General features: G+C 51.6%; 1 protein-coding gene across 4 annotated transcripts in view; it reads left to right on the top strand.

The window, feature by feature from the left end:
* The window catches only part of ZBTB16 (zinc finger and BTB domain containing 16), a 203,561-nt gene that overhangs the window by 97,273 nt on the left and 80,831 nt on the right, over positions 1-25,457 (top strand). For all 4 annotated transcript variants that reach the window (XM_018058857.1, XM_018058856.1, XM_018058854.1 and 1 more), the window contains 1 exon segment: positions 1,073-1,170. In XM_018058857.1, coding sequence (XP_017914346.1) covers positions 1,073-1,170 — 98 coding nt within the window.

The raw sequence follows: 25,457 nt of genomic DNA, 5'->3' as shown, positions 1-25,457 counted from the left end.
GGGTGGAGGAAAGGCAGAGTTCCGGGCCAAACGGCCCTCATGCCAGCCCTCAGCCGACTCTCTAGACCTTCCCCGCTAGCCACCCGCCTCCCTGCCTCTCACCGGCTCTATTGCTGGCTCCTGCCTGAGCGGTGGGGTCCGGTGGGCAAGGACCAGGATCGCAGGTTGGACCTGTGAACAGTGGTTACCAGGGCCCCTGTCTTCCTGGGGTGCTGGGGTGATCGTGGGTGGCTGGCCCACCTCACGTGGCAGGGACAGTAAAATGAGATAACGTGCGTCAAAGTACTTTGGAAAGCCAGCACCGAAGGCTCCCACCTTCCTTTTATAGAATGATGTTATCTGGCTTCTTCAAGCCTTTCTTTCCATCTGGGTTCAACCTCTGGTGGGAAGCAGAGGGAAAGCACGTCAAAAGCTGGGCCTTTGGGGAGGTTTTGTGTGTTGGAGAGTGACTGCGGGTCTAAGAACCCCTGGATACTCTAAGAGGAGCATCTGATGTCGAAGGCCTCGGTTCACTAAGAACGCTTATTCAGAGCCTGCTCTGTGCCCATTGCTGGGTGGGCACTGGGCTGTGAAAGACAGAGAAGGTACAGGGCGGCCCTCCGGGGTGTGTGGTCTCCTGGGGGAGCCGGGGGCTCTCACAGGGCAGCGCAGCATGGACCGTGCTGTGAGCCTGGTAAGCAGAGGCACCTCGGCCTGTACGAGTGGCCTATGCTAGTTTGACTGTGAAAGTTGTGTCTGTCTCACTGACCTGGGGCTTCCTCCGTCCTCACTTCACAGTTGAATCTGACTTTTTCCCTTGGTCTCTGTGCCACGGGGTGAAGCACTAGGGCATGCCCTATCCTTCCAGCCCTTGGACAGGACCAGGTATAGATGGCAGCCATCCACGGGAAAGGGGGCTCTCGGCCGCCTGTGGGATGATAAATGTGTCAGGGTCCACCTCCAGCTCCCACGCTCTCTGTCTCCCCTCCTCCTGTCCACCTGCTGGAGGGTTGGCTGCGAATTCCCCCAGTGGGGGTGGGCCTGCTTTCCATGCAACCAGAGCGGCAGCAACCTGTCTTTTCCTTTCCTGCAGGAAACTGCACAGCGGGATGAAGACGTACGGGTGTGAGCTCTGCGGAAAGCGGTTCCTGGACAGTCTGCGACTGAGAATGCACTTACTGGCTCACTCAGGTAGGCATGGATGCCCTGACCGGCCCATCTGAGCACGGATGCCCACCTCCTGCCTGCCTGCCTTTCCCCCACCCAGAGCGTGAACGTCTCTGCTGCTAGTGGGCCTTGGTCTGCCCCGTCCCGTGGATGCTCCTTCCAGGCTGCTGGAGTGAGAAGTCCATCCTGACCACGTGACCATCTGGATGGGTCCATCCTCTGCCCTCCCGGGCTTCCTGGGGCATCGTGGGTACCCAGTGCCCTGTGTGATCCACCTTCCCAAGTAGATTGCAGTTTCATTAGCAGAACAGTTGTGGAATTAGGTTCTCGCTGTCTAATGAATCTGACTATTGGTTCACATTATACAGGAGCCTTTAATTAAATAGATATAGAAAGGTTGGAACACAAAGCTAGTTACAGCGTGCTGTCTTTTGCAAGTTAATTTTAATCCAATTCTGGTGGGGTCGACTCTGTGGCTGCTGGTGCTTTTGCTTGTGTTTGGGCAAAGCTTCTCTGCCTCACGAGGCGTGAAGGGAGGAGAGGCAAGCAGGCAGTGTACCCTGGCATTCTCGGTGGAGGGGCAGATACGGCAGGTCCAAGGCTGCTGCCTCAAGGCCAGGGGGGTTGCCTGGGTTCAGTGGGAGAGGCCGCCACACTTCCCATGGGGCCAGTGCTCTTTTCCCTCTAATTTCCTTGTCTTTGGGCTCTGGAGTCAGGTTTTAGGGGAGACGAGCCGACTGTCTTCTCATCTGGTCTTACTCTCTCCTGTCTTGTCCATGCCCAGCATCTGCTGTCCTTTTCCACATTGCCTCCCTCACGGGGCCGTCCAGGCAGCTGGCAGTGCAGTGTTTGTGAAGTGAGTCTGGACTTTGGGGTTGGCCAGATCCCCATCTCTGTGACCTCAGGCAGGTTTGTCTTCTGAACCCCAGTTTCTGTATCTGTAAAGGGCAAGCTGTTGCTAACTCCTATCAGTTAGGTACCAGAATGTATGATGAAGGCGGCATACCCTTCTTAAACCGCAGTTGGTGTTCAGTAGCTGTCGATTGCTTCCTCGGTTCTGAAGCTGTCGTCAGGGAGCGTGGCCATCGCCATGCTCCTGGAGGATGGTCTGAACCTCTGTGGCCTGTCTCACTGTCTTCATCGCCTTGGTCCTGCTGCTGGCAGCTTCATACGCATCCGCTCGCGCTGCCTTCCCGCACAGCCGTGTGCCTCTGCGACGTGTGGGGTGCTGTCCCTCTCGCAGGCCTTCATAGCCCTGCATCAGGTGCTCTAACTCCTTCCCGTTCTTCCCTCTTCCAGGTCCAGGAGCTGGGCCACGCGGGGCAGCTGGGTGTGTCTGTGTCTTTGCGTTCCTTCCCTCCTTCCCCTGGGGCCTCCCCTTCCCCACACCGGGCCCCAGGGCGCCATCCTCATCCCCCCCTGCCCCCCGTTGGCCCGGAGTCCTCTGAGTCCAGGCCTTCCTGGACTTGGCATCAAGCTGGGTGCCCGTGTGCTTTCTGGCGTGGTGTTTTGTCATTTGCACCTGCAATCTTCCTGCTCCCGCTTCTTTGCAGGTTGTTCAAGGTTTAGCGAGGGGTCCCGTGTGCTCTCTGCCCTCCTCCGGTCTTGCGTTTTGTTTGTTCCCTGCTTCTTGGCACCTGGGTTGGTCTCTACCCCACGTGCTGTCAGGCACGTCCACGCGGGTGATGCAGCCTGCGGATAAGGCTTCCTCGCACACTGTAACTCAGCCCAGTAAGCTCCCTTGGTTCTTACTGTTTCCTGGGTCTAGTGTGCTAGCCATACTCGTGTTCTGGTCGGTGTGCTCTGGTGCTGGTGTGCCGGCCAGCACAGCTTGCTCGCCGAGCTCTGTGGCTTTGTTTATTCCATCCCTGTGCAGGGAATAACCCATCCCCAGTCTTCCCAGGTCTTCCAAGGTCTCTAGAATGATCCCATCCTTAACTGTCCCCCCACCTCCGGCCAGAAGCGATCAAGCCTTCTTCTCAAGTCCGTATTTTTTTATCTGAAGCTGTCTCTGGGTACAGTCTTTCTTCTCTGTATTATTGTTCTTAATGGAATTGCCTTATTTCCTCCTTCTTGGGAGTCAGGATTAGGAATTTGGGCATCTTCTTCCTAACCATGTGACCTTGGGCAAGAAATGTAAACCATCTGAACCTCTGAACGCAAGGCTCCATTAGATACTTAGCACTCTGCCCGGCACATGATAGATTCTCAGGAAATGTAACTGCCCTTTTCCTCAGTTTTCCCCTGATAGACTGGAATAAGCTCCTTGGGGACAGGTTCTGTCCCCGTGATGTACAGCACGTTAACCTGGTACAGTGCTGGAGTCTATAGATGCTGGTTGAGTGGATTACTACAACCCGGGAAGCCAGGCGACTTAAGAAAGCTCCCCCAATACTGGGTCTCTCCTGCAATAGAAAGAGTTCAGACTGTGTCCCTAGGATTCCCTGCAGGGCACTGGCTACGTGTGAGTTAGCTGAGGCCTCTGTTGTGAACCCAGTTCTTCAGGAGTGTGGGTAGGTGGGTGGAGTGGCAGAAGGATGAGGAGCTGCTTACACACATTCAGGTGGGTCCAGGGGCCCCAGGTCTGACAAGATGAGGAATACACCACCCCATGACTGAGTGCTGGCTCAAGGTCCCACAGTCTCATCTCGTGCGTACCCTGGGGCCTATTTTCCTAGGTTTCCTCTCTGTCCCTGGAGTCTGCGCAAATGATGTGTCCCTCTGAAATTCAGTTGCCACTGCCCTTGAAAAAGAGGATTTGGTGATGGGGGAAGTCACAGCAGGGCCTTAGTTCGCCCTTACAGAGAGCTCAGAGCTTGCTTTGACTCTGATTTTTCTTTCTCTGGCCCCACATACCTCTCACCCTTGTGTCAGGATGGCTTGAGAAGAAAACAGTGACAAGGGGTTCGTGAGGCTAGCTCTTGAATTGTTCGTCCCCCCTCTTTAAACAGTGAAGGCCCTGAGGCCTCTAGAGAGACCTGGCCGTGTCGGGATGCCAGGCCTTCTCCCAGATTCCAGTAGCAGAAATTGTACTTTCCTCATTCCAGTTCCTCCCTCCTGTTCCGTGATAACAGAACTATGTGCGGTCTTTGAGGAGACGTTCAATTAGATGACGTGAGATTTTCTTGCCGCTCTGTATTGAAGGCTCTGTGCAGGGAGCAGACAGCCAGGATGGCCCCTGAGCATCTGGGGGGCTACCCCCGCCTTAGAGGAGCTCATCAGGGGCTGCAGCAGCAGCGCGGAGAGGCGCAGAACTAGAGTTGCCCTGGGGAACATGTTTTCAAAAGGGGGCAGGCGTGGGAAAAGGGGGTCTGGGCTCTGGGTCGAGGTCAGGGAACTCCTGACTTCCCCTGAAGGCCTTCTTTGCCCCGAAAAGGCTCATGCTCGCTGCCTCTCCTCCTCGGAGCTGCACAGGCTCACTGCCTTGCAGGCTCTGCGTGCGCTGCCCCACCCCCTCTTGGCGAGCGTGGCCCGTGTTTGTTATTGTAGTTCTGGCGCTGGGCCAGGCCTGGCTGGGCGCCAGCCTTGTGGGTACAGTGTGTACAGTGAGTGCTGAGCCAAGTTTGTCATCACACACGGTTAATTTTTTTTTTCTTTCTCATCTGGTAGGGGTGGGGTGAAGGAGGAGGCAAGAAGGAGTTTCTCCAGTGCTTGAGAACAGGCCTCATTGAATTCTGCGGAGATGTTATTTCTGAAAAGATGAAGCGCTCTGGCTCACCCTTCCTCCCCAGCGTTCCTCTTTCTCGAATTATCTTCCTCCTCTCCTCTGCGTTTCCCTACCCGAGGAAATCAGCCTGTGTGAGATCGACACCATGAGGTCTTATTTTCAGTGACTGGAATACCAAATTTATACTCCTAAATCAGTTTGCATTGTGTTGAAATTGACAATTTGTTTAATTAGAAGTTTGCCCTGTAGGAGGCCCTTCTTAGAGACAATTCTTTCTCTCTCTCTCTGTCTCTTTCTTTTTTCTTTTTTAAGATCCTAAATGGTGGTAGTGAATGTTCAGTTTAATTGAAGTTTTGATTTCGATTTGAATGCGTTAACTAACCAAGTGTTTGTGAGTTATACCTGATGATAACAATAAGTTTAAATTAACAAACAATAACCTAACTCACTCAGTAATGAGATTGATCTGGCAAGACCCGGCGTTCTCAGAGGTGGTTTGGAGATCAGGAGGGTTTGAGCACTGAGAAGGAGATTTGGGGTGAGAAGAGTGACCACCGGAGTGCTTTGCAAAGCTGCTCCTTGTGGAATGTGAATCTCAGGTGCAGGGAACAGGGGAAGGGTCCCAGCCCCTGTGTGCGCCCAGATCTCTCTGAAGTCTCCCACCCAGTCCTTTGCTGCCCCTTCCCTTGTGGGGGCCTCTGTGACCCGCTGTGTCCTTGCCATTCCTGTTCTCTCTTAAGAGAACGTCCTCACTCTGGGATGTCCGTGCAGAAACCACAGACTCGGGCGATGACTCGAGTTGATCCTGCGATGTGCTGGGGTAAGGTTTCCCATTAGGTTTCCCCCAGCCCGGCCTAATGTCCTGGTGGATTATAAGAGCACACCCATCGCTGCTTGCCCCTATTTTTTGCCTTGGCCACATACTGTTTAGAGGCTTGCATATTTCTGTGGCCTGCTTCTATTCTGGGAGTGTCGTTCATTTTTGGAGCCAGCAGATGCTTCGGGCTCTGTGTACTTAACCCTGGAGAACAGGCAGCACCCCTGCCCTCTGGGTGCTTATGTCTAGTAGGAAGGATGTCTGATACTGTGAAGTTACGGTAAAAGAAGGTGATATGTGCAGATCGCTAAGACAGAGTTCTAGGAGGAATTCAGAAGAGGAAGGGGGCTCCTGGAGAAGGTGGTAGAATGGGTTTCTGAGATGACCTGAGGTGGGCAGCCTGTGCCTCCTGGGGTGATGCTCAGTGTAGCTGGGGAGTACAGGCTGGGCATGGGGCGGCGAAGGGGCAAGATTGCAGGGGCCTCGAGTTGCAAAGTGAGTTGTACTTTACCTAGGGCACTCAGAAACCATTGGAAGATTGGATAAGGCAGGGACACTTTTATTCCTCTGGAATGGAAAGGACTGTTGGTCTTTTTAATGTACTCTAGACTGGAGTATAGGGTTCATAAGACTCTTAGGGGAGGTGGTGCGCCTGAGGCATGGCTGGAGTGTGGTGTGGCCTGTGCCTCTTGCCCTGGTTGGGGGCACGCAGCCTTCCTTTGGGAGTCCTGTCTGCATGCTCCCTCGTCCTTGCCCTTCTCCAGGCTGTGTGAGCCATGGCTGTCGAGGACCACCCCCAACAGCAGATTCTTCCCCATAGTTAGAGGCACCAGGAAAGAGCATGGTCTTTGGCCAACAGATTTTTCTGGTTGCAGCAGCAGCGTGGTGTGGCTGGGCGTATCATCCGGGGCCGGGTCACTGGCTGGCAGGGAAAAGGGCAGGTGGGGTTGGGGTCAGAAACGCAATTGTTTCCTCTCTTGCTTTTCTCTGTCCTGATGGGATGGAAGTCACAAAATTTTACGAGGTGTCAAAGATCTGTGGATTGTGTACTTGGCTTCCTTTTTTTTTTTTTTAATCTTTTGGGAACCACTAACGTTTGGGTCCTTCTTTGCAAAGACAGAATGTGGGGAGGGGGCAAAGGAGCTGTGACTGTGAGGTGGAGCTTATGAACTGGTCCCACACTGATGATAGAGAAGCATCTTAGGATGCAAAGATGGCTGCTTGGGGCCTGCAGCTTCTCCTGACCTTGCATTCTCTCTCCTGTCTTTCTCTTCTTTCCTCCCAGATTACCCATCTGCTAGGAACACGAGAACAGGGTTGTCTGGGCGGCTCTGAACCCAGGGTCCATTTGCTCCCTCTCTGCTCGCTCCCTTCTGCTCTTGGCTTTCTGCCATCGGGGTAGAAGCAGGAGATAACCAAGAAGAGACTTCCCAGGTCCTGGATCTGCAGAGGTGGGCCCAATCGAGGGTTAAGCTGGGGCGTGAGTGGCTCAGAGACCGCCTTCACCTTCCCTTTGGTCTAGGGGGTGCAGGGACGAGGAGAAGCCACTATCCCCGGCTCTGTCTCCAGCACGCTCCTCTCTCTCCCTCCCTGCTCTGAATCTGGCCTGCTTCCCGAACTTTTTCCCAGAGTGGTGTCGTCACTGGCCTGCCGGCAGGTCTGGATGTTCTGCCAGCATTCCAGAGAGTTTATGATCACTTGCAGATGTGCCTCCAAGAACACACTGTACCCAAAGCAGAAATTAATGCAGGCTTGACTGCCGTCCAAGCCCATACACGGGAGAGAGGAAAAAGAAAACAAAAACTGTTTAATGCTGTTTATAAATTATACACTGGCTGATGAAAAATACATTTCTTCCCCCCCTCCTCCTCCCTGCCCCTTGCTGCCCCCACCCCCGCCCCTTCTCCCTTTCTGCCTCGAGCCTAAACGGAGACCAGAAGAATATGGTTTTGCCTTTTAGCTCCTGTATTGGCTGGGATCCGAAACCCCACTGCTGATTCACAGCCAGGGTATTTTTCCCCTTTACCTGATGAAATATACTGATTTTTCCAGCCCAGATGGGGTGTTTTTGGTTTTGTTTTCTTTTTTTTTTTTCTTCTTTTCTTTTGGCCAGGGATCTTGTTTACAGCAAATGGCAAGTCCTGAGGTGGCACTGGGTGCGATAGTGGCCCCGGGGTAGATAAAGCCCCCCCATCTCCCCACCATAATGCTGCTGGAGGTGTGTGCCTGGGTCCCTCAGGTGTCATGTTGGGCCAGCTGAACAGAGAAAGTTCAGAAAGTTCATGGCAGGTCATTGTATTAAACAGTGTTTTCACCACTTCCCTCCCGCCCCTTCACCTGCAGCCCCTGTGTGAAAAAAGGGGTTCGCATAGCACCCCCCCAACACACACACGTCTCTCCCTCCATATGGTGCCTTAGCAGGGGTTTGGGAAGTGCATGCATCTACCCCTCTGGAGCCCAGCCTCTCCCCCTATGCTCGAGTCCCCCCTGTCCCAATTTATTCTATAAATTCGTTTCCACATTATGTCTATCCATTTACATGGCTTTTGTGTTTTTTAATACCGCTAATGTTTATCATTTGCCCAACAGGCTCGACAGATTTTGCTTCCTGTAGAGCATCGAGGCTTTAGAGCCCCCTCGTTGCTAAGTAGCAGCCTCCCTGTACTGTAATGGGTTGATTTTGTATTCCGTTCAGCGCTGTATCTTATTTTTGTATGCAAGACAAAGTGTTTTGATGGAGGACGATTGCGGCAGTGTCTGGAGGCTGTTTGGAGTTTTATGGGCTGTACAGTACACTGTGTGCTCTCCGAACAGAACACAGGCTGTTGAATTTGGGATTGGATTTGTCATTTTCCCCCCCTCGGAGAGGAGCCTGTCAGATAGAACATTACTTTAAGGGTGGAGGGAAGAAAGTGGAAATTATGTAATAACCTTCTTTCTCTCTCTGTTTCACTGCGTGTGTGTGTATCTCTCTCTCTGATTTTTCTATCCCAAAATAGGGTGGTTTCTACCGCCCCCCCCACCCCGCCCCGCAACACACACTCCCTTCCGTGCCATCTGATTCTGTCGAGATAATGACGTGCGTATCAGGAAGTGATCGCCCTCGAGAGATGGATGCCGGGACATCTCTGTCTGTCTGTCTGTCTGTCTGTTCTCCTGTTCTGTCCTTCCCCCTCCCTTGCTCCCGCCACCCTGCCACCTTCTGGGCTGCCTTGCTGGCCCTTGTTTTTGTCTGGGGCTGGCTGGCTGTGGGGTGGCTGGGGAGGATGTTGGTGAGGAATCCGCCCAAAGGCGATGCCATGTTCTTACTTCCGGGGTTCTTTTCACCTTCCTGGGTGTGCACCCTGCCAGGATTGCTGGGTGGTCCTCCGCTGCCCTCTTCGCCCTCAGCCCTTGGGCCTTGCTCTCTTCCCGGTCTGTCCTGGGTCCCAGTGTCCAGGGCTGTACCCAAGAGACCAGCTGCCCCCAGACCAAGGCGTGACCGTCTCTCTGCCAGCTGTCCTTCTCCATGCGGTCTTCTGAGCTCTCTCTGGTAGCAGGTGTTTCTTTTTCAGCTCTGCCCTTCTCCTCGCTTCCATTTCTTCCCCCGTCTCCTTTCACCGCACTTCACCTCTTTGTTTTTGCATCTGTGTCGGGCTCAGCCCTTTCTTAGTGCTCCTCTACATCTCCTAGCTTCTTCCTTATGTCTTCATTAGACTTGGTCTCTTGCCATGCAGGGGAGGCCTTGGCTGTCTCACAAAGTTCGAAGGTTTTTCATTGGGAAGTTGAGGGTGGTTGGGGTGTGGAATAAATTGTTACTCTGGCCTGGAAGGCCTGAGGAGGACTCCAGAGTGCTCCCGGCACCTTAGCCTTGTGTGTTCCTGCCCCACACCTCTAGGGGACCAGAGTGGGGCTTTTCTGGCTTGGTTCCTGCTTTTCCTAGGTTCCTGGATGTTTGCTTATGTTGAACTCAGTGTGGTCGAGTGGATAAGCAGGGTTAGGTCTGGTTAAGATCCTTGTTGGACTTTGGTGCTAAAAAAGTGCATCTTGCTGGCACTGTGCCCCCAGAGGTCTGTACCATGCCCCTGAATGCAGAGCCCACTGGGCACCTGAGAGTGTGCTTACCCTCATGTCCTGTGGCCGGGCAGAATACCCAGCACACAGAAGGCTTTTGATGAGGGTTTGTTGAATAAGGGATAATACCCTGTTACTAAAGAGTTTGTACTTGAGGGCGCAGATCTGGGTTTGGTGAAGCTTCTACAATTTGGGCTACCCTCTCTCAGAAAAGATGATGAATATCAAATATTAGAGCCCCCCCCCACCCCTTGAGGAATGGACCCATGCAGTGGAGCGGGGGGGTGGGGGGAGTTGTTGCTGAAGCTTCTGCTTTTTGAACTTCAGAAAGAAGGGGCCTCTCTACATACCATGAGGAGCCACCACTTGGGGTCCCCAGAGTTGCAGCGACTGAGTGGGGAGATTCAAGTTTAAGGGTAGGATGGTGACATCTGCTGTGCTCTGGGGACCCTGGGCTTCCCAGGTGGTACTGGTGGTAAAGAGCCCGCCTGCCAGTGAGATGCAGGTTCGGTTCCCGGGTTGGAAAGATCGCCTGGAGAAAGAAATGACAACCCACTCCAGTGTTCTTGCCTGGAGACTCCCCATGGACAGAGGAGCCTGGTGAGCGACAGTCCGTGGGGTTGCAAAGAGTCGGACACGACTGAGGTGACTTAGCATCCATGCTGGGGGCCCTCAGAACGTGGGGGCAGCCATGTTTTCAGGCCTCAGGTTTGCAATCTGCAAGGGGCAAGACAGATTCTCCTGCCTTTGGTAAGCTGCCATTGGTCCCAGTGGACCTGGTGGCCACCTCTGCATTTCAGGGCCCTCTTCTCAGTGAGCCTGGTTGGGAGCTGCAGACAGACCCTAAGTCCTGTCTCACCCAAAGCTGCCAGGTCCAGCAGTGCGTGCGGCAGCCTCCTGCCTCCACCCTGGGCTTCAGTGACTCTCAGTGAAGGAGCATGGCAGCCGCCCCTTTCTTAGGTGCTCCATCTGCCTGGGCCACGTCTGACTGGAGAAAAGCACTGGTCCTTTCGTGGTCTGTGCGTGTATATGTGTGTGTGTGTGTGTGTCTCTTGGAGAGGAACCAGGAAGGTGAGTGGCCCTGGAGGTGATGAGCAGTGTACCTAGAAGTTCAGGGGTCTGTTCTGCTGTGCTTCCAACTCATCCATTAATTAGGGTCGGGGCAGAAGCAGGACTGGACCATCTTTCGGGAAGGACACTCCTTCTTGGAAGATGTGGAAAAGCTACAGTTATGTTCCCAGTCGTGAGGGCAGCTCTGTGTGTGTGCACATGTGCATGTGTGTGTGTGCACACGTAAGAAAAAGAGATGAAGAAGAAGCGTTTACATGAAATACTCAAAATTGTCCCTTTGCTCTAATGGCTCCGCACAGACCATTACCTTGCAGATTTAAAAACTAAATGAGCTCGTCATATCTAGTGACTTCCCTCGACATTCATGCCTGATTGCAAAGCCTGTTTTACCTTTGAATTTCGACTTCGTTGTTTGTTATTAATGCTTAGATATGGATGGTATGTTTCCCTCTCTTGGATTCTACCGTGGGCATGTTGGTTTGGTGTGATGAATGGAAATGTTTCTCAACAGGGATCCCACGCAAGAACCTTTTCATTTACAAAAATCGTATTGGAGTATAGTTGCGTTACAGTGTTACGCTGTTGCTGTGCAGCCATACGTATATCCAGCAGCCTTCAACCTTTTTGGTTTCAGCGACCCATTTTGTGGAAGACAATTTTTCCACCATTGGAGGTGAGGGGGATGGTTTCAGGGTGATTCAAGTGTGTTACATTTATTGTGAACTTTATTTCTGTTGTTATTACATCAGCTCCACCTCAGATCATCAAGCCTTCGATCCCAGAGGTTGGGGGCCCCCTCCATACATATGTCCACTCTTTTTTTTGGATTTCCTTCCCATTTAGGCCACCGCAGAGCAAACAGAGTTCCTTGTGCTATGCGGTAGGTTCTCAAGAAGCTTTTCATTTAAAAAATGGCCCCGTGATCTCTAGGATGGAGTCTAGACTTTCCGAGGAATCCAGTGGGCTGAGGTGGTACTTTGGGCTGATGGGTTGACTTTGGAGGGGGCAGAAGTTTTTACATGTTTTAATTTAATAACTTGGGTTTCCTGTGAATGGTTCTGCGTTCCATGCAGTACTCTTGCATTTTCATAACTGTCTCTTCCACTTTGGGCAGAGGAAGGGAGGGAAGAAATAACAGCAGCAGTATTCTGTGGGCAAAGGAAGAAAACAAGAGAATGGGGCAGAGAACAGGCTAAATTTAAAATTGTAATTGGCTGACTTCCACTGGCTTGCGGGTGTTTTAATGACTCATAATAACTTCATTTAAAACCAGCTGAGCAGAAAATAGATTGGAGAGGAGCCTCGGGCCATTATGGATTTGTTTTTTTTGACAAGCTCGGTGTTCGGCAGCCAGGAAGGCTCTCAGAGAGGGCTTGGCTGTGTTCGCTCCCTCTCTCTCTCTGAGGGTTGGTGGTCTGCCCGGGAGAGATTGTATAGAAACCCAGGACTGCTTTTTTTTTTTTTACCCTCCCTATTTTTTTTTAACTGATTAAAAATAGACGCCTTGAGGTATTATTTTAGCATCAGTATTTTTTAACTTTTGATGTGGTAAATGGAACATAAATAAAATTGTTTTTGAAATTACCGAATTAATTAGGTAGTAAAGCCACTACAATGCATACATTTCCTTTGCCGGTTGCCCTGATCCATATTTGGGGGCCGTTCCCCCTTTTTTCTCAATCCCCTACTTTTTTCTCCCTGCCCCCCCCCCAGCCCCACCTTCCTCCCCACGCTGACCCTCCCTTTGAATGGCAGGGCCCTTTTATCATCCTGGCTGGGACAGCTAAATGATTTCTCTTTTTTTAAGATCTGTAGGATTTTGACAGGATTGGTTCCGTCCCGCTATCCAGTCAGCTTGAGGAAGCACGAATTTTGGGAATTGCCAGAAAAGGCGCTAACCTGCCTCTAGCCGTTTTAAAATAGATCCTGCCTGCTTCCCGAGCGAGGAACAGTGCCAGTGGATCAGTGATCTTTTTCCTCTTCTCTTTTTAAAGTCAGCCGGCTTAGCCACGGGCTGCGTCGGTCTGGGCAGGACGTGAGGCCGCCCACCCCACCGCACCCCGATCTGACTGCTCATGGCCTTTCATCTGTCCCCTTATGGCACCTGTCTGTGTCATTGCTATTTATTTGCTTGTCCTTTTTCACCTACCAGACTCTTGAGCTTCTTCAGAACACGTGATTTATTTCCATGTCTCCCATACTACCTAGCAGAGCGACCTGCAAGGTGGGTATACCTCAGTTGCTTGTTGAATGAACTAGTGGGTGAGTGGACATGTGCGTGTGGCGAGGCAGGGCACCCCCCCAAAGCGCTGCCCTGCATCCTGCCAGCCCTGAGGGTCAGCCGTCTGGACGGGGAGACAGGAGTGGAGGCAGGACCTTATCCGGGGCATGCTCCACGGCCTCTCCACAGCCGGACACCCAGCAGACCCTCAGGAAATCCTGTAGAAGAAATGAATGGCTCCGGATGCACCGCTGGGTGGAGGGGAGGAGAGAAAAATCCCTCCAGAACATGTATTGGATGCCTCCTGTGTTCCAGACCTGGTGCTTGGCGTTCTGCATGTCCGAACTCACTTGTCTAACACTGACCTTGGAGGGTAGTTATTCTGATGCTGTTTTACAGGTGAGGACATTAGAGTGTCCTTAAAGAGCTGGAGTGCCTCGTGGAAGGTCACACAGCCAGGAGTGGTGAAGCTAGATTCCTTGCCAGGGCTTTCTGCCCCCCATACCCCTACACCTCACTGCGGTGCTGGCCCAAGGGCTTGCTTTCCTGTTTATAAAGATAACCAGGGTCTCAGTGACTGGGGGGCCGAGATAGGAAGAGCCAGTAAGGCCCTGTCCCCAGGGGTCCTAGGGGTGGGAGGGGGGTCACTGGCTCTTGCTTGGGGGCCTTGCCCCTGGGCCACCAGGAGCGGGGGTGCAGCTCATGAGCCTCTTCCTGCTCTTCCCGAGTCTCGAGTCTCTTGTGTTCATCTGTGGATATCCCCCTGCAGGGCAGCGGACAGGGTGGTTCTTGGAGCCTTGCTAGGGGGTCTGTGGGTGAGGATGTGGTCTTCCCACCCGGGTGAGAGCTTGGCGGTGTCCTTTGCCCGTTCCATCTTCCCATCGCTTTCTCACGCAGAGAGGAGTGGCAGGTCCAGAGAGATGTTGCCGGTAGTCTCCCTTGCAGGGAGACCCAGCAGGGTGCTCTGCTGCTGAGTGGAGGCCCTCTGCTCTGTGATGCTGAATCGAGTAAAGGGGGCAGCTGGCCATCCCTACACGTGGGAGCTGTGACGACTTGGGGCTCCTCAGACTTTCCATCTTGGGAGTGAGACTGGCTGCAGGCCTCCCCGGTCTTTCGGATTCTGTCCAGTGGAGCTGGACCACTTGGCGTGAGGCTCCTTCTGTCTGTTCTCCAGCAACCTCATCTTCCCCAGGCACGCGCTGGGGATGCTGGAGCCTTCTCTGGGGCCCAAAGCATCAACCAAATGGGAACCAGATGGTGAAGCTTGGGGCAGCAGAGAAGCCTCAGTGACTATTCTGGGTCACTAGAAGTGGCTCTCTTTGCAAGGGGGATGGGTGGGGTGGGTGGAAATCGCCCGTGAATGAGTTCATCAGTTAGCTGATGGCCAGGGAGGGCCCATCGATGTAGTGCCTGGCAGCGCATACAGAAGGGCTGCAGTCAGGGTCCTCACCTGCCAGGGGCCATTGGTCTGGCGGAGAGGGTAATGTGAGACCCCAGCGAGGCTGGGTGTGCCCCCATGCCCGAAAACGGGAAAGGGTGAGTGTGGCAGTTTACAAAAGGGGGAGGTCCCGAGGACCAGGGTGATGAGGGAGGAGGTTCCTGAGATTTTGATGGACTGTCTCCTGCTGGAGTGTCCACATGGCGCCACGAGGTACGCAGTGGATCTGTGTCTCTGGACAAGAGGGAGCAAGAGCTTCCGTGAGCAACAGCCAGCCGGGTAGGTGTCTTCCTCCTCCTCCTCCTGTCCTGTCTCCCTCTTCTCTTCATAGCAGTCTTGAAGAGACTTTAAAGCCCAGCTTCTCATACTGGAGAATCCTCAAGAGTTCTAAGGATGTTACGGCCCACCTGGGGCTGCAGGTTGAGAATGACTGCGTTAAAAACGAAAAGCTGGCACTTCACGCAGTCTCTCCGTTGCATGGTGTCCACGGAATAAGCACACGTGTGAACGTGGGCTTTCAGATTGGACACAGATCCGGAGTGTTCTGTGTTTCTCATGCAAGACTAGATGACCCCCAGAATACATCATGAGTGTCCAGGCTCCACAAAGCACAGGCTGAGAACACATACCATAGAGGGCTGCACCTCTGAGGTGGAGGACAGACTCAGGGCCCTGGAGGGGACACGGGAAGGGAGAGGAATTTAGGCTAAGGCCCCCAGGCCCCAGCCTCCTTCCCAGACCCCTACCTATGTGCCTCTTGAAGGTGAAGGTCGGTGCTTCTTCCCTGGGGCCCTCTCCTCATTCATCCTGACAGAGACATATCTTCTAGACTTCTGCCTGGCCTTTAACACAATCCTCCCTCCTCCCTCCTATTTTGATTGGAATTCTTTTGCTTGCCAGGGAAAGGAGGAAAAAAAAAACAAAAAACACTAAGTTCTAAACTTTTCATTAGGTAGTTGGGATAAGAAGTCTTCTGGGGTAGTCAGATTAGAGCTTGGTGGCTCTCACTGACTATTACAAGCTAATTGAGTGCTAGGAGCTCATTGGCGGTTGCAATGAGCATTTTGCTGAAGTAATTATGCAGAGGCCACAGTCGTCAGTAACAAGGTAACTCCAGGTAAGGAGAGAACTCCCTGAAACTTTTGATTTGCTGGAATCCTCCTCATTTTATTTCTTCATTAAGATGAGCCCAGGAGAGATAGAGGCCCGGAGACGCACTCTTCTGAGAGGCTGCTGCTCACTGGGGATTTCTGCGTGAACGTCCCTGCCCTGATGGCGTGGTTATTTTGTGAAGGCCTGTTAGGAGCCGTCCTGCACACCTGGCCCCTGATGGCGGGGTGTATGTGGATTGAGATTTGGGGTCCAGAGTCAGATGCTCTGGGATACAGGTTGGAGAGGAATGAGGGCAAGCATTGGGAGCCTGGAGACAGCGGACAAGGGTCAGGGAACCTCACAGGCCGGCATCTTGTTTGCTGACGTGTGCGCTGAGAACATGCCTGACCACAGGTGACGAGGCTGGCATTGTGCCCTCTGTCTCAACTGGGATCTGTCTGTCTTGGGTGGGCAAGGTGTGGGCCTACATAAATGTTGTCTTCTCTGTCCCAGAGAATTCTTTATGGTAAAAACTTTCTTAGATAAGCTATACGCTCCCTGGTGCCGCATCCCCGGCCAGAGTTGTAATCAGGAGGTTGCAGCCTGAACCTGCCACCTGCAGGTCTGGACTAAGTGGCTTGGGGAGGACTTGTCAGCACCCTTTGGCAGGGGGCCTGGGGCCTTGCCAAGCCGACCTTGTCTTCTGGGTGGCCCTGCCCAGCCTCTGGCCCGCTGTCCACCTGCATTGAGTCATGCCCCTCAGAGGACAGCGTGTAGCTCTGCTTCCAGATGTAGACCCCGCCTTCCAGGGGGACAGGCAGGGTCATTGTTATGGAGCTCTCCATCTTTCTGAAGCTGTATGACCCATGTGGCTTTCTTCCCTCCCTTCTCAACCTGGCGTAGCCTAGAATTCTGCTCTGTGAACAAACGTAGAGCTATTTTTTTTTTAAGTATGTGGCCCATCCATTTTCTTCTCTTTTCCATCTCGCACTTCAGTTTTCAGGACACTGCCTTCACTCTCTGGCCTGGACTGTCTTCTTCCTCCATCTCACAGTTATAAATTTGTCCCAGTCAGAGGCTGGCTGCATCGAGGCAGGAATGTGTTGTTTGGTTAAATTGTAAAATTAGCTAGGAAAGTTAATGAGGCATTCCGCCTCTGCCTTCCGAAGAGCAGAAAGTTTATGGAGGTACCTCGAGTCCCTCGCCTATGAGGGAGAGAAGGAAAGGAGGGAGTGGGCCAGGAATGTGGAATAGCCTTGTCCAGGTGAGCCTGCAAGCCTGGGACCCGGCTGTGGCCTGTTGAGCTGGGAGGGGCCTGAGAAGTCGTCCCTCCAAGCTTCAGCTTTGGGACAGCCTCCATCAGCCACTGTGGACCACAGGGACTCCCTCCCTCTTGTCTGAGGACTCCAAGGCCACACAGCTGCCTATGGTTAGCTATTTTAGTGCCACGTTCCTTTTCTGTGGTTGTGCAAGGCTGAAGAGGCAAAGACCAAACACCTGTCTTCGAGGGTGTCCATGGCAGAAGGGGGAAGGCCGAAAGTGACGGTTACAATGGTGACTGACATTTACTGAGACCCAACAGGTGCCTGTTCCTATGCCAGACGCTTTATTCGTCATCTCCTGTGATCCCCACAAGATCCCTGGGACAGTCTCTGTTATTATGTCCACTTTATGGATGAGGAAACTGAATTTACTTGCCCAGGATCAGTCACTGAGGAAGAGGCAGCGTGGGGCCATAAATGCAGGCCTGCCTGCCTCCCACGCCCCTGGTCTTAACCCTGGAGGCAAAAATCGCTTGCAGTTCCTTTCCAGGCTGCCCGCTTCTCCCAGCCCCTAGCTCGCGTGGCACAGACTGTAAGCTTGCAAAAACTCCCCCTGCAATTTTGGAAGTTACTGTCTCAATGGTGCCTGCAGAAGAGCTGCCCACAGCCTATATTCTGGACTCACCAAATTCTCAGGTCCTCCAACGACACCAGACAAGCCCGACGAACCCTCCAGTTTTCGAGCGGCAGCTCGCTGCCGCTTCAGTTGTCAGGTGCATTTTCATAAGAGTTAGCATGGGACACAGTTACCCTGCTTGGGCCTTTTGCATGAGGTCAGCCGCAAAAGGAGAGAGTTGTTTTTGTGTTTCTTTTTTTTCTTGGCTGGGATGGAGGGTGATGGTTCACACTAAGAATGGGCATTAAGTATGACAAGCCATATTTCCGTTTGGAAAAGTGTGGAGTCTTAAGGCTCCTGAATTTTGAGCCTGGAAATGTCAGTGCGGCGGTTGTAATGTAACACCTCAATTATGGTGCAGGGGGTAAGGAAGAAAGACTCTGAAACCTGCAAGCTTCTTTAGATCCACAGCCTGAGCCACAATTAAGGTTTCAGAAACACCAAAGGCAAGCCAGTGAGTGTCATTTTTAACCAGTTTGAACATTTTACTACTTCCTAACATCAGAAGCACTCGGGCTAGAGAGCCTGGTCCTTGCCCTCAATAAAGTGATTAAGCTGAATGGGTGTTGGGGAGTATTATTAGGCTGAGAAGCGCTAAAAATAGAAATGCTCTGTTTTCTGAAAGCCACAGCAGGCCTGGAGAGACTGGCAGCCTGGAGGTGCCACTGAGGGGCCCGAGGAAGGGGAGGGAGGGTGGCAGTCCCCGAGGCCCCCGGACTGAGATGGGGTGGTGGGTGTTGTGAAGGGCTAGCCGGGCGGTGGGCCTCTTTCCCAGCTGTCATCAAGAACAGAATGACAGCCAGGGAGAGGGATGAAACTGGGTCATTTGCAGCGACGCGGATGGACCTAGAGTCTATCATACAGAGTGAAGTAAGTCAGAAGGAGAAAAACAAATACCGTATATCATCTTATATAAGCATATGGAATCTAGAAAAATGGTGTTAGTTGCTCAGTCATGTCTGACTCTCTGCAGCCCCGTGGACTGTAGCCTGCCTGGCCCCTCTGTCCGTGGGATTCTCCAGGCAAGAATACTGGCGTGGGTAGCCATTCCGTAACATCTGCAGGGCAGGAATAGAGAGTGGACTTGTGGACACAGAGGTGGGTGAGGGGAGGGTGGGCTGAACTGGGGAGTAACACTGACATACATGCAGTACCACGTGTGAGATGGACAGCTAGTGAGAAGCGGCTCTGTAACGCAGGGAGCTCGGCTCAGCGCTCTGTGATGACCTGGAGGAGTGGGGTGGGGGGTGTGGGAGGGAGGCTCAAGAGAACGGGGCTATACTTACACATGCAGCTGCTTTGCTTCATTGTACAGCGGAAACTAACAGCATTGTAAAGCAATTATACGCTAATAAAAAATAATAAAGGATAGAAAGCTGTGGATTGGTTGCTTCTGCCTTGGTTTTGAAGACCACCCTCACCCCCCCCCCCATATGTTTTTGTATTAAAGTAATTGACAATGCTTGAGTCTAGGATGGACACCTTGATCTAAAATTTACATATTCCAGCCCTGAACTTGTCGGATTTACCTGCTGCTCTGGTGAGTGGTTGGGTGGCGGGTGGGGATGGGTGAGGAATCCAGTTTGGGCAGTGAGCAAAGGGCAGATTCTAAGGGTTATTTGCAGACAGAGCTGGGGAAGGGGAGAGACCACAGGGCGTCTGCTCTGTCAAGCTGGGGTTGACCAGAATGCTCAGGGAAGGTGAAAGAAGGGGACTTTTTGGTTAACGGAAGGTCAGCCTAGAAAGCCTTGTCTGTTTCATTCTTTATAGTTCGCTGTCATTCATCAATGTGAGAGGCCTTTTTTTTTTTTTTTCCTGCTTTAAATGAATCCAGTTGACTGTTTTTCATGATAAAATATCTTGCTGGCTTAGAAGTCACAAGGAGAAGGCCCAGGAAGGGAGCTAGTCATGAAGGGATATTCCCAACTGTGATTTCACTGGAAGTCAGTGTTAAAGATCGATGGTACCTTCTGTTAGGCCCTGCATGTTTTTTCATCTTGAACTCACTCCTCCACAATTAGGTAGAAGGGCGGGGCTGGGAACATGCTGTCCACTTTAGAGGTGGAGAAACAGAGGCAGAGTGCTACAGCGGAGTCCACAGCGGGACCAGGTCAGTACATGCTGTGCAGTGGGCATGGTGCATCCCTGGACCCGGAGAGGAGAGCTGTTCTTCAGACACGAGGATATAAACTGGGGAGCTGGCCTTGGAGCTTGTGAGAAAGACCTTCCTCCAGGAATGAGCCGGGGGGTGGGGGTGGAGAACAGCAGGGGCCGAGAGCTTGCTGCCACTGAGCGTCTCTTCTGCTCCCCTTGATGTGAACTTCTTCCTCGATAACCTTTTACATAATGAGAGGCCCTGAAGGTTAGCTGGGCCTCCCATACTGTCACCCTGATTGATTTGTGTCTTTCTTTTCACTTACTGACTGTGAGATCTTGGGCCACAAACCTAAGCTTTTCAGCCTCAATTCTTTTCTTTTTTTTAATTAATTAATTTATTGGAGTCAGCCTCAGTTCTTACCTCTATAAGATGGGAAGAATCTAAGCATTGATGGCAGAATTAAATGGTATGTGAGGAAAACAACAGAATGGGAAAAACTAGAGATCTCTTCAAGAAAATTAGAGATACCAAGGGAACATTTCATGCAAAGATGGGCTCGATAAAGAACAGAAATGGTATGGACCTAACAGAAGCAGAAGATATTAAGAAGAGGTGGCAAGAATACACAGAAGAACTTACAAAAAAGACCTTCATGACCCAGATAATCATGATGATGTGATCACTAATCTAGAGCCAGACATCTTGGAATGTGAAGTCAAGTGGGCCTTAGAAAGCATCACTATGAACAAAGCTAGTGGAGGTGATGGAATTCCAATTGAGCTGTTTCAAATCCTGAAAGATGATGCTGTGAAAGTGCTGCACTCAATATGCCAGCACGTTTGGAAAACTCAGCAGTGGCCACAGGACTGGAAAAGGTCCGTTTTCATTCCAATTCCAAAGAAAGGCAATACAAAAGAATGCTCAAACTACCGCACAATTGCACTCATCTCACACGCTAGTAAAGTAATGCTCAAAATTCTCCAAGCCAGACTTCAGGAATACGTGAACCGTGAACTCCCTGATGTTCAAGCTGGTTGTAGAAAAGGCAGAGGAACCAGAGATCAAATTGCCAACATCTGTTGGATCATGGAAAAAGCAAGAGAGTTCCAGAAAAACATCTATTTCTGCTTTATTGACTATGCCAAAGCCTTTGACTGTGTGGATCACAAGAAACTGTGGAAAATTCTGAAAGAGATGGGAATACCAGACCACCTGACCTGCCTCTTGAGAAATCTGTATTCAGGTCAGGAAGCAACAGTTAGAACTGGACATGGAACAACAGACTGGTTCCAAATAGGAAAAGGAGTACGTCAAGGCTGTAGATTGTCACCCTGCTTCTTAACTTCTATGCAGAGTACATCATGAGAAACACTGGGCTGGAAGAAGCACAAGCTGGAATCAAGATTGCCGGGAGAAATATCAATAACCTCAGATATGCAGATGACACCACCCTTATGGCAGAAAGTGAAGAAGAACTAAAGAGCCTCTTAATGAAAGTGAAAGAGGAGAGTGAAAAAGTTGACTTAAAGCTCAACATTCAGAAAACAAAGATCATGGTATCTGGTCCCATCACTTCATGGGAAATAGATGGGGAAACAGTGGAAACAATGACAGACTTTATTTTTGGGGGGCTCCAAATTCACTGCAGATGGTGACTGCAGCCATGAAATTAAAAGACGCTTACTCCTTGGAAGAAAAGTTATGACCAACCTAGATAGCATATTCAAAAGCAGAGACATTACTTTACCGACTAAGGTCCGTCTAGTCAAGGCTATGGTTTTTCCTGTGGTCATGTATGGATGTGAGAGTTGGACTGTGAAGAAGGCTGAGCGCCGAAGAATTGATGTGTTTGAACTGTGGTGTTGGAGAAGACTCTTGAGAGTCCCTTGGACTGCAAGGAGATCCAACCAGTCCATTCTGAAGGAGATCAGCCCTGGGATTTCTTTGGAAGGAATGATGCTAAAGCTGAAGCTCCAGTACTTTGGCCACCTCATGCGAAGAGTTGACTCACTGGAAAAGACTCTGATTCTGGGAGGGGTTGGGGGCAGGAGGAGAAGGGGACGACTGAGAATGAGATGGCTGGATGGCATCACGGATTCAACGGACATGAGTCTGAGTGAACTCCGGGAGATGGTGATGGACAGGGAGGCCTGGCGTGCTGCGATTCATGGGGTCGCAAAGAGTCGGACACAAGTGAGCGACTGAACTGAACTGAACTAAGGTTTTCAGCCTCAATTCTTTTTTTTTTTTTTTGAAATTTATTTATTTATTTGAATTGGAGTCAGCCTCAATTCTTGCCTCTATAAGATGGGAAGAAGCTTAAAACTGATGACAGAATTAAATGGTATGTGTACTAAGCTTTTCAGACCTCAGTTTTCACCTCTATAAAATGAGAGTAATCTTAGAATTGATGGCCAGTTAAATGGTCTGTGGCATGTAGAGTAGTTAATATGGTGTTTATCTTGTAATAAATATTCAATAATTGAATTATCAGGGACTTCTCTGGTGATCCAGAGGTTAAGACTGCCTTGCAATGCAGCGGGTGGGAATTTGGTCCATGGTCAGGGAACTAAGTAAGATCCCACATTGGGGCAATTAAGCCTGAGCCCCAATGAAAGATCCTACATGCTGCAACTAAGACCCGATGCAGCCAAACAAATAAAATAAATCCATTAAAAAATAATAATGTTATCAGTATCCTTATTATTATTCTCAAGGCTGCAGCAGCACTGTTGCTTGTCTCGGCAGGGCAGCCCTTGCAGGAAGGACTCCTAGCATCCTGGGGAGGGAAGAGTTAGGGTGCAGTTGCCAAGCGCCAGTTCCTGTTGCTGGGCGCCTTCACGTGCATCATCTCATCTGAACGTCCTACCAAGCTTGTGGCCTCCGTTCTGGCTGAGTGGTGACCCTGGCGTTGTACACTTTCAGACTGTAGGATACGACAGGTGTATTATTAATATTGCCTCTTTAGCTGGTGAGGAAACCAAGGCTCAGGGAGGTTAAACGGCTTTCGCCCTTGATGCAGCTGGTGGGCACCTGAGCTGAAATATGTCAGTGTCAAAGCCAGGGATGGGCTTGACAGTGGGTGAATCCTGCCTCTTCTGATAATCTGGCAGGCTCTCTTCAGGGGCTGTGGCATGGCGTCTTGGTGGGGCTCTCAGGAGTGGGGAAGTTCCTGTTTCCAGAGCTCAGCAAAGGGAATAGTCAACAGACACTCGTATTGCAGACCCCTGCCCACTAGTTTCTTAGTGCAGTGGTTATTACACTGGGACAGCATTTGAAACCCCCTGAAATGCCTTGTTCCTTGTAATTTGTTGGGATAGGATCAACTATGGGTGTTTTAGGCTTCCCCAGGGTCTCAGTGGTAAAGAATCCTCCTGCCCTGCAGAAGACAGCAGACGTGGGTTCAGTCCCTGGGTCTGGCCTCTGGAGGAGGGCATGGCAACCCACTCCAGTATTCTTGCCTGGAGAATCCCATGGACAGAGGAGCCTGGTGAGCTACAGTCCATGGGGTCGCAAAGAGTCAGACACGACTGAGCAACTGAACACACACACACGCACGTGCGCACACACACACACGTGCGCACACACACACACACACGGGTATTTTAGCTTAAAAATGGAAGTGGACTGAGAGGAGTGGGGATGCGGGCATTCCCTCTGTAGGGATCTCAAAGAGCTTCCCAGGTTTTGAGAGACCTTGGCATACTTTGCAGTCAGTGAGAAGTGAGGGAGGAAGGATCCTGCCGGGAGACAGGAGGGGCCAGAGTGCAGTCAGGGATGAGGGAGTCTGCCTTCCCTCTTCTCTGAAAGTACCTCAAGGGACAATTTAATTGGAGGGGGTATCAGGGGATGTTGGGGGACTGGGGTGCTGGCAGCCCTCAGCTTGTGATGTGGATAGGTGGGGTTTTGATTCTGGCTGTCTTCCCTGGAGTAGCCTGGCTTTGCTTTTCTCTATTGTTCAGGTGGCAGTAGTGGTAAAGAACCTGCCTGCCAATGCAGGAGACACAGGCGATGCAGGTTTGATCCCTGGGGTGGGAAGATCCCCTGGAAAAGGAAATGACAGCCCATTCTAGTGTTCTTGCCTGGAGAGTCCCACGGACAGCTGGCGGGCTACAGTTCGTGGGGACACAGAGTCGGATGTGACTGAACTGACTCAGCACGCACTGTCTAGGTAGTGCCATGCTCTTCCCCTGGGAGGTGGGTCGGGGCTGAGCCCACACCACGCTGGATTTTGGGTGTGGACCCCTGACGGGGGACTCCAGTAGAAGGAGCAGAGTGGTTGAGGCTGAGAGCAGGAGGCCAGAGGCTCAGATCACAAGCAGGGCTTCGAGGCTGCTGGGCGCCGGCAGAGAGCCCTCTGCCCTTCAGGAACCTCTCATCTGAGAATCCCCGAGTGGGAACTAGGGAGGAAGGTCCTTGCTGGTGACCAGGGGTTGGTTGAGGGGATGTCCAGTGAAATCATGGCAGAAGTCACCCCCTTCCCCCTTCCCCTGCCCCGCTGCTAGAGTTTTTGTGGCCTTTTTACCTCGTCCTTTACAAATTCCAAGAGTGCAGTGCCACCTCTTTTAAGCAGGACGAAGCCGTGGATACCTGAAAGCTTGGGTGTTCCCTGGAACTCGGGTCAGCCTCCGCCTCGGCCTCACTGGCTCAGCCCAGCTCTGTCTGGTTAATGATTCTCTCAGTGTCTGGACTGTCTGCCCCACTTTGGCTGCCGGATGGAGCAAAGTCTGCCCCTGGGGAAGGAATCCCCTGCTGGAACCAGGGAACCCAGCCCCAACTTGATCCAGCACCACTGTCCCATTGCCAAGGGTTGTAAGCATTTGGGCCCCTTTACGGCCACTTTCAGCCTCCTTTGCCCTGTTTTTCCAGCTTCTTCCCCAGCGATGCCCCTTGGTCTTTTCTTTTCCCTTGGGTCTCCACTTAAAACTAGTCATTTACAGATGGAAGGATGAAGTGATTCACCCACGGCTACACAGCTCAGACAGGGCCAGTTCACCCGCCTCCTCCGAGGGTGCCCCTTCTCCCGTCCCAAACAGCTGAAGACCATGCGTTCAAGGCCCCCAGAGAATGCAGTGTCTCTCCTTTCCGAGCCGCTTGCTCATCACAGGTGGGAGCTATGGGGCTAGAGTAGTACGGACTGGAGTTCCTGAAGACGCTGTCCAGAGGCTGGTCTCCTGGAGCTCATCAACTTGATGAAGTGAAATTATTCCGTAATCATAATAACTATCCAGGTACTTACTGTGTGCCTGGTACTCCATGCAGGTTCTTGTTCATGCTATCTTATGAGGATAGATAACCCTATTTTAAGGAGGGAAGTAAGGCCACAAAGTTGATGCCAGGCCCATACCTGGCCATCAAAAGAGTCTCATCAAAAGAGACCAAACAAAAGAGTCTTTCCCCTTTTGTTTCTTGCTCTTTGGTCTGGGGTGGTAAGTATATTTTAAATGTTATGAGATGTGTATTGCATTCATTTGATGTCTGTGTGGGTCTCAGACATTGATGCTGGGGGAAGGGGAGGAAGCAGTGGTAATGACGAGGACGTTAATTTGACAACCAGCTTTTATTGAGCAGTCCCTGGATGCCGGGCATGGTGGTAAAGACTTTACATAGAGTATTTAAATGAGTCACCAGTCAACCCCGTGAAGTCGATGCTCTGTGCCCAGTTTTACAGGTGCAGAAACAGGTCCAGAGAAGATAATTAGCTTACTTGGGGGTGGTAGCTAGAAATGGTAGAACCCAGGACTCGACCCTGTGTGTGTTTTGATTCCAGAGCGAGGGTTCTTCCCTGCTGTGCAGCTGTGTATTTGGTGTATGTGTTTCTCTGGGCCATGGACTGTGTTTCTCAGCCTGTTGGTTGGTCTGCTGGTGTTAAAAGTGATAACAGAGGAGCTTTTCTAAGCCTCTCCGGGCTGAGTG

Source organism: Capra hircus, chromosome 15, assembly GCF_001704415.2.
Source record: "Capra hircus breed San Clemente chromosome 15, ASM170441v1, whole genome shotgun sequence".
NCBI classification, from domain to species: Eukaryota; Metazoa; Chordata; class Mammalia; order Artiodactyla; family Bovidae; genus Capra; species Capra hircus.
The sequence above is the reverse complement of the archived record's forward strand: the minus strand, read 5'-3'. Positions and strand labels throughout refer to the sequence as shown.